Source organism: Trachypithecus francoisi, unplaced genomic scaffold, assembly GCF_009764315.1.
Source record: "Trachypithecus francoisi isolate TF-2019V2 unplaced genomic scaffold, Tfra_2.0 Lachesis_group10, whole genome shotgun sequence".
In the NCBI taxonomy this organism is placed as follows: domain Eukaryota; kingdom Metazoa; phylum Chordata; class Mammalia; order Primates; family Cercopithecidae; genus Trachypithecus; species Trachypithecus francoisi.
In genome coordinates, this window is record NW_022681455.1 from 117112308 (window position 1) to 117121410 (window position 9103).

Consider the following 9103-nt stretch of genomic DNA (forward strand, 5'->3'; position numbering starts at 1 on the left):
ATATATTTGAGTAAATTTCATTTTTCTTCACTTCTTGGACAGATCACTGCTTCTGGAAAGGTCCATGCAAAAAGTAGAAAAAACCTGAGATGAACACTAGAAGCATATATTTTGTATTGCCTTAAGGCTTAATAAAGGGGGGTATTTGCATAGTAAACTATTTAAAGATACTTCTATCAACTAAATATTACAGTTTCAGTTGTGTTTTTATCAAATATTAGATTGTGGAACTAAAAGTGATTAGTGATAACTTTAAATTGCAGAATTAACACAAAAACTTTTAAAGCATATTTCCCTGGAAATGTGACAACATATTCTGATTTTCTTTTCAAAAGCAACTCAAAAAACAAGCCCTTGTTCTCTTGATTAATGCTCTTAAGAATGTTATCAATCAGATTATTGAAATGTTAAGTGGTTCACCTTTCTTTACACTCTGAATATGATATGGATATAGAAAGTAAACAATTATTCTGTTGCATTGCCAGGGAGATATACTTTTAAAGTTTTTGTGCCAGTAATATGATTATTCCTATACTTGGGCAATTTATGTGGCTTTATACCTGATTCATTTGGGTGTATTTTTTATATTCATCTAGACATATATTGCTTGCAAGTAGTTGGGATTTTATTTGGACAGCAAATAATACCAGTCAAATCTTTGTGTGGATATTAACTCCCCCATGCTATTTCAGTTGCTTTTCTGTTTCTCAAATTAATGATGTGCAAATTAAAGATATAAAATATAGAATTCCCATTTAATCACCGAACATGCAAAACAAAAAACCCAAAACAAACAAAAAAACTCTATTTGAAGAGTAGTTAATAATTGTATGTCTAAAAGAAATACATTACACAGTAAAAACTCACTTAAAGCTACAGTATTTACAATGTGTCCAAGAGTTTAAGCTAGAATTCCTGGTCAAGCAAGTTGTGTCAGCCGTGTAATATTGCTTTCTCCAGACCTTCACCAGGATAGATTCAGGTAATACAGATACAGAGATAGATAGAAATATAGAGCAGTGTATAGTCATCAAGCCAATGCTAGAACAAATTATTTAATCTTTAGACTATTGTTATTTTGCTGAAACATCGTTGGCAAGATTTACAGAGTTAAACAACAAGTGCGTTGATAAGTTATTCTAATATTATTCTAGAATAGAAACAAGTTACAGTTCATCTGTGAAATCCTCACTTAGCTCAAATTCACAGGACAGAAACAATATGGAAGGTTTGTCGTTCAGGGACTTGCCAGGGTCTCTGAAACTAATGATGTCTGGTTTTGGTCATTGCAGAGATTGAACTTCGGAAGCAGAGCATCTGGTAATGGCCATGTAACCTCTGAAGGCCTTGTCTGGGCCACACACAATTTATCTGCCAAATCGTGGTGTATAGTCCTCCAGTGTGTTACACAATCTGGCAGAATTGTGGTAGAATCCTTTGTTCGTTGTCTAGTTACTCATAAATCGTACCCACTATATAATAATAATTAATCCATCCAAGGATTTTCCAAATTGGCTAATCCCCCTGTGTTCTACATCTTAGATGATTTTTTTTTTTTTTTTTTTTTTTTTACTTACAAAATGAATGGTATAAGATGGGATAATTGATTTAATAATACATTTGAAGGTGGTGGCCCAGATGTGATAGAGGGTTTCTGGCCAGGCTACCCAGATACAGATAGACAGATTTAGCCAGAGAGAAAGCTATATATACGTCTTCATAAAAACAAATTCACACAGTGCTTTCAATGCAGCATCATAGAGGCTGGCCACATTTTATTCATAATAACTAGTTTATTTTTTATTTTTATATTTCTGGTATAACAGGTGTGATCAAAGTTTTTCTTGAGCACAACAAATCTTGACACAGCACTTTCCCCAAATTAAGTGCTAAATTACATACATGGAACAAACAAGTTCCAGAGGCTGTCCCTGATTTTGACTGCCTGGATATTCTGTCTAGGCCAATGTAACATTCATTTTATAATTGCAGTTGTCTGCTGTCTATATCATATTTCGGCATTTTTCACGTTGAAATTGTTCAGAATCTTTCTCTTCAAGTCAGAGGCGTATAACTAGCCTGTAGAAATATTGATAGCAATTCAACTGATTATTTTTTTCTAAAATGAGAAGCAAAATATGTAACAACAAATATTCTGATTTAAGTTATTCATTCATTAATGTGAGTAATAACAAAAGCAATCGTACTTATTAATGAATTCTTCAGATTTCATGTACAGAATTTGGTTACCACATTTATATTAATCAGCAAGGAATTGCTACCTTTCTTAGGTGAGGCTGACCTAGCCAAAAATTGGCTTGGCTATTGGACATGCTCTAATTGGCCAGGGTGAATTGGCCTAGCAGTTTATATGCACAGGAATCTATTGTGATTAATAAAAACCTTCAAGTCTTTGACTTCCGTGCACTCTGTTACAGTTGTATGCATCTACTTTAGAATAGAGTCTTAGTTTTATCATATGAGATTTGATTCACGTTGCTGTTTTCGTAGTACCTATTTTTGTCTAAGAAAAGGACGTTAGATTGTACCTCCACTGATCTTATCAGAAAATTCTTTAAGTATTAGGCAACTCTCACACTCTTGGTGGCAGAAAAGCGTTTTCCAAGTTCAATTTTTCATTTGAAAGCTTGAATTTTATCATTCACAACATATGCTGTATAATTGTTTTCCTTGAAGTGACACATTTACTTCATTCATTTTAGAGAAAATATCCACCAAACACCCAAGTCTGAACAACCATAGTTTGTCTGTTAGTCATTCTTTCACATAAAAATGGTGTTACATGAAGCGAAAAGCAACTAATTCAGTTCACAACTCAAAGGTTCACGTAAGTGCTTTCCCTGGAGACAATGATCATACTTCAGAGTGAACCAGACAGAAGTACTTTATTTGTATTTCCCATTTTAACACACAAAATGTTAGAAAGTCTTGCCGTCAAGGGTCATATTTAATTAAATGAATAGTTTTTACAGCTTCATTAAGGATATTCTTAAATAAATTTGGGTTTTTATGCCTTTTCCTACAATTGCCTGGCAGTGAAATGTTTTCTACTTCGTGAATTCAGTGTTTACTATTATTGTTTTGTGTCCTTGCCTTAATTTGTGCTAAGTACCAGGAATTTTACCTAACCTTGTTTTATACCAAATTTGATTCCATATTAAAATGGAAATGGAAATGTCAACACGTGAAAAAGACATCTTAGAATTATCATGAAAACAGCTTTGAGCCCCCGTGTCCTCTCAGAGTGTCCCAGGGACCACCACAGGTCTACAGATCCCACTTTGAGGACTACTGACCTAATATAATGCCAGCGTTGGTAACCATTGGCATAGTTAAGAATTGCAGGACGGGCGCGGTGGCTCAAGCCTGTAATCCCAGCACTTTGGGAGGCCGAGACGGGCGGATCATGAGGTCAGGAGATCGAGACCATCCTGGCTAACACGGTGAAACCCCGTCTCTACTAAAATATACAAAAAACTAGCCGGGCGAGGTGGCGGGCGCCTGTAGTCCCAGGTACTCGGGAGGCTGAGGCAGGAGAATGGCGTAAACCCGGGAGGGGGAGCTTGCAGTGAGCTGAGATCCGGCCACTGCACTCCAGCCCGGGCGACAGAGCGAGACTCCGCCTCAAAAAAAAAAAAAAAAAAAAAAAAGAATTGCAATACTTAGAATTTGTATTTACAACTGGAAGTGTTAAAACGACATTCTTCATTTAGAAATAATTTAAGCATATCTATATATCTATGTTTTATTGGTCAGAATGATTTATTTACATAACCCATTTCTGCTTTTCCACAGTATAACAAATAATTGAATAACAATTTCATTAAAATGTTTACATATTTAATCACAAAACACGTTAATCATTTTATGATGTTGCCACTACTCTATACTTTCCAAATAATTAAAACTAATATGAAGTGGCCACATAGTCCTAGAGACATATAGTTAATACCTTGTGTTAAATATAAACGCACTAAGTAAATCCGATATAATATGCATTCAGAATAAATGTAGGTGAACCCACAAGGCTGATAGAATTCAGAAATAAACTCAACATACAATGATACTGCTTGAACCAGAATATCTGAAGTTTTTATATTTCCAATTTGTATGTAGTAGATGCTTAAGTGGAAAATAATGTTACGATGACTTATTAAGCAATGAAGTCAGCACAGTTTCTACTTGGACAGAAATTCTGACTTTTTATTTCTTTTCTCTCCCTAGGTCTGATAGCTGTTGTGATTTTTATCTTGCTTTGCATCACTGCCATAGCTGTTCGCATTTATCAGCAGAAAAGGTTATATAAAAGAAGTGAGGCAAAAAGGTCAGAGAATGTAGAGAGTGCTGAGGCTGTTCTGAAAAGTGAGCTTAATATACAAAATGCAGTCAATGAAAATCAGAAAGAGTACTTCTTCTGATTGGCAGCTATGATTTAACATAAAATTATGACAGTTTGTTTTAATAGCCAGGGGCTCTCAGTGGACAGAGGAATGCTCTTACACTGAATGTACAGGCAATGGGTTTGCAGCACTGCCATCTTGCCATGTCCAGTCTTGGGGTGGCTCCACAAAGCCTCGTCCAGTGATATATTTCTCATAGCATTCATTCTATGGAACAAGAAATTAGATATTACTGTTAATTTACAACTGTTCTGGTATGATCTAAAACAAGTTTAACCTGCTTAATGGCTACAGTTTTCACGTGTGAAAACTGTAGCCTTGGTCTCTTAACCATGTAATACATAAGTTTTGTTAGAGGTAAAAATTAAATTTGGACTATAATGACCTTGCTTTATTTGAGAACATTTGCTGTGTTTGCTTTTGTCTTCCCATGGTGTTCGTCATAGACCTGGAAATGCTTCTCAGATCCTGTTTGGCCAGTGTTTGCATCTTCAGTGGCCACAAGCATAATAAAGCCCCTTTGCCTTTCTCTGTATTATATTCAATACAATACATCAATAGTCTTGAAAAATGTTTCGTTGTCGTTGCTTTGTTTGTATTGCTCATTATTCTATTTGTCTCTTCTTAATATTGTTGAATACATTTGGTTTTGAGTGTCAGACTTCAACTCTGAACATACAAGTTGTATTTAACAAGACTCAAAGTGCAGTGGTTGTTGGTATGTAATGTCTTTCCTTTTAAAAAAAGTTTTCCAATGAATTTGCTACCATTGTTTGATGGCGATAGTACTTAAGACCCTGAGTAATGCCAGTTTCCGAAAGAATGTAAAATGTTTTCAACTAAACTGTTGATATATTAAAAAAGTTCTTAACACAGCAAAAAATTATTTTTTAATTTACAACTGTAATACCTCAAATGAAATATACTTATGAGAGTATTTTCCCCAAACCTATGTCAGTTCTTTATTGGTTTACATTTCTGTTTTTCTGAAGTTTATCACAAACTTTGCCTTGATCTTCAATGATTATACTTCACGAATCATCTTATATATTACCAAAAAAGAGACAAATTAAAGTATAGAGCTCCATTTCCCATTCGGAAATATATACCCCTTCAGGTGTACATTTTGCTGTGCATAGACTTGCAGTGCATACTTTTTGAAATATGAGCTGCAACCATCAGTGATCTACACAATCAGTAATTAAAGAGTGCACACTCTAAGGGGAGATAGCATATTAAATGATCTACACTGAATTTGTCATTCCAGACACTTCTCATCTGAAACGATGGGGTGAATTTCTCAAAAATTACCAAGAATCAATCCAACTTGCTGAATGGTACATTCTGATTAGGGTGTATTATACACTAAGAGATCAAAGAATGATCAATAACCTTATGGAACTGTTAAAATAATTAATCCTGAGACCATGCATACAAGGAACTATCTTTGAATTCCATAAACCAATCATACAATAAAGGCACTCTTTTATCCATATTCACACCTTCAAGTGCCTCCCAAGTAAATATTGGATTTCTTAGTTTGTCTACACCAGAAGAATCTGGAAATATGTAAATTTAGCATAACTATCATCTTATTTTCTATATTTTCCTTGTTAACTCTTCTTATAAAACCTGCCTCTCTTTTCTCATAGCATTATATCCATATCGATGTTTCTGCAAATGTGTAACTAAATCTTAGGAACCTGAATTAACATAGTAGCTTACGAAGGACCAAGGACCTGTGTTGGTAAATGGTATACTCTTTGTTTGATTGGAAGACCTATGGTGACAAGGGAAGGATTTAACATAGAAATGGCATTATTTGATGCAAAGCTGAATGCAAATGTCATTATAGCTCTGAATCTTTGGCAAATGTTCATGTTACTTAGTAGCGGTATTAACCTCATTGGTAGCTGGACTCTAGAGAGGTTTATTGGTGAAGCCTCATAGTCCTCTGTGGTCTGCACTGCTAGAGACTCAACATTATAGCATCAAAATGCATTGACACATCTTTGCCATGACTTTCATTTCCTGATTTGTAATCTCTTATTATTAATAAAATGCATTTTTGAACTAAAATGCAAGACAGAAGTCAGTCATTTCAAAATTATCCTTCAGTAGATGTTTTTGTCCTTCAGAATAACAGAGTCCCTCACAGAATTGGACAGCACTGACATAATTTAGTGCGAACAGTTTTACAGATGAAAAGTCCAGGATGCAGATATATCAATTGACGTTCCCAAGGGGACACGTATCAGTGTGTAAGTGCTGAAGTTGTGACTACAATGTTCTTTTTACTTCACATGATATTGATCTTAGTGCTTCCAAGACCTGGAATTTTGACAATTATTTAGTGGTGTAGAAAAATCTGAAGGATCTTGATACTGTCTTTGTCCACAATGATCTATAATTCTACAACTTATCCATTATCTTTTCTAAATGAACATCAACCTTTATTTGATAGGTCATTGCTGTGGATAGGTTTGGCTTTTTTAAAAAAAATATTCAGTAGGTTTATAATCGTTGACTGCAGGAGAGACAATTATTATCGCGGAAGCATTTTTATATAGGCTTTGTGAAGTCCACAGTAGGAATTAGATGTCACTGAGGGAATCATCAAATATTTTCCTCCTGATAGAAGGATAAGTTAGACACATTCTAAATCAATGCATGTTCAAGCGAATTGTTTGATTTTCAAACTCATGTATCAACTAAATGACGAATCGACTAGATACCTTCAGTATATCCTGGTTATCTTCCACTTTTCCAAAGTCTGGATGAGACAGAGTGGTAACATGGAGGAAAAAGTTCGGAAGCTGAATGTCTTTGTGTTAGGGATGTGGGTGGGTGAGCACATTTGTGTGTGCAAGAAATAGTAAGAAATGAAGATAAGGGAACAACATAGTGTACTTACAATGTGATTAAGAAAGCTGGAGCTTGGCTTTGAAGATTTGCAAATAAAAATAAAAGGAGATGGAAAATAAATCTGGCCTACAATTATAATGACTTTTCCAGTGCAATCTTTAAAAAATCTGTTTTTCTATTTTAACATTGTGCTTATTTATTAAATATACATGCACATACTTAAAAAATCAAACAGCTCAAGAAAGCTTACAAAGAATAGCTTTCCATTGCCAGATCCCCTTAAGATTTTTAACAGAAAGTTAAAAATCTTTTAACTATCTCTTTCACTGTCTCTATGTTTATAAATAACCTGCAGCTTCAGGTTAGGTTCCTTGGGAGGCAAACTTTGAGACAGAGATCACCCTGGAAGAAATCTATTAGAGGCTCCTGTAGAGATCAACACCTGTTGAAGAAAAGATGATGTGGGATGGGGCAGATGGAGATGCAAAGCTGTGGTATGGTCACAACAAGGGATCAGCCGACCCTGTTGACATGGTCCTTTAGTGATGTCCTGAGTTAGAGTGGATGAAATGGGAATTTATACTCCTGCATTGACCAGGCATTGGGTGTTAACTGCTTGATGAATTGGGCATGAACTTGGACAAATAGCTCTTTTCAGCTTAGGTGGTTCCTGAAGAGGGAGGACAAACATCACCAGCAGCTGAGAAGAATAAATTGCTGAGTCCTGAAATAGTAATCTCAGTGGCACAGTACAGCATCTCTGAGGTTTCCCCCTGTGCTAATCAGATCCATCTGCTTCCTATGAATTCTGGGAGCAGCTCCTTCAGAATTCTAGTGAGCTTCATATCTTGGACAGGAGGGAGTAGTATGGAATAAACCACAGACCCTACCACTGCAGGTAATCTCTAAGCTGTAGCTTGTACTCATCTGTTTCCTCCTCTACTATCTACACCAGCTGACAACACAACAAGGAGTTTGAACCCTTGTCTCTTATCACCTCTTCAGGGTATATCTGCTCTACTTTTGCAATACCATTAACATTGATCAAAGAAGTATCACCATGCAAAGCACATTTCTCCCTTCCTCAGAGTGTAATGGCAGCTCCCTCACTTGTTGTTGGTTACAGACAGTTACTCCTCATGTAGCCTCTCAGAAAATCTTGAATCAGTGAAAGATCCACATTACAGCAAAGGATAAGTGGGAGCACGCACACTGCCATGAGGTATGCTGGTCCACACCACCAGAGGGGCTCTGTAGACCCTCAACAGGTAATGGTGGCTGATGGCTTGCAGGCAGTAAAGACAACCCAAACCTGAAGGAAGTCATAATTCTTACCACAATGAATCTCTGTCCCTTTCAGAACAGAGGGATCTGATATAGTCAACTTGCCACAAAATGTATCTGCTTGTAGAGAGAAGTTATTTGGGGGTGTGAACACTGGTCTCTCTTGTAGATCATTAGGACATTCAGGAGTGGTAGTAGCTAGATCAGTCCTGATGAGTGCGAATGCTCACGGCTTGTCTGTGAGTAGCTCCTACTCCTGCCTCCATGGCTACTCTGTTCATATGCTCATTGCCCCAGCACTTTGGTGGCCAGTGATTGAAGTTGGTTAATGCCAACCATGCATAAGTCATTCTGTCTACTAATTGTTGTTTAGTGATTCTTCCATGATTCTTTCCAAGGTGGGCAAAGAATTTTATGTTTTATGATCACTCCCATAGGTCCATTCACATGCTTCTACTTCAGACCTCCTTGTCTCCAGTCTTCCAGTCTCTTTCTAGATCTCTGACAAACTGACCAACCTACTGCCTGTAAGT

At 36.3% G+C, this 9103-nt stretch overlaps 1 protein-coding gene across 2 annotated transcripts in view; it reads left to right on the forward strand.

Annotated features, from left to right (window-relative positions):
* Positions 1 to 6500, forward strand: part of CNTNAP4 (contactin associated protein family member 4) — a 278461-nt gene extending 271961 nt beyond the window's left edge. For both annotated transcript variants that reach the window (XM_033219075.1, XM_033219076.1), the window contains exon 24: positions 4246 to 6500. In XM_033219075.1, coding sequence (XP_033074966.1) covers positions 4246 to 4439 — 194 coding nt within the window. In that variant the 3' untranslated portion in view covers positions 4440 to 6500. The remainder of the gene's footprint in view (positions 1 to 4245) is intronic.
* Positions 6501 to 9103: the final 2603 nt, after the last annotated feature.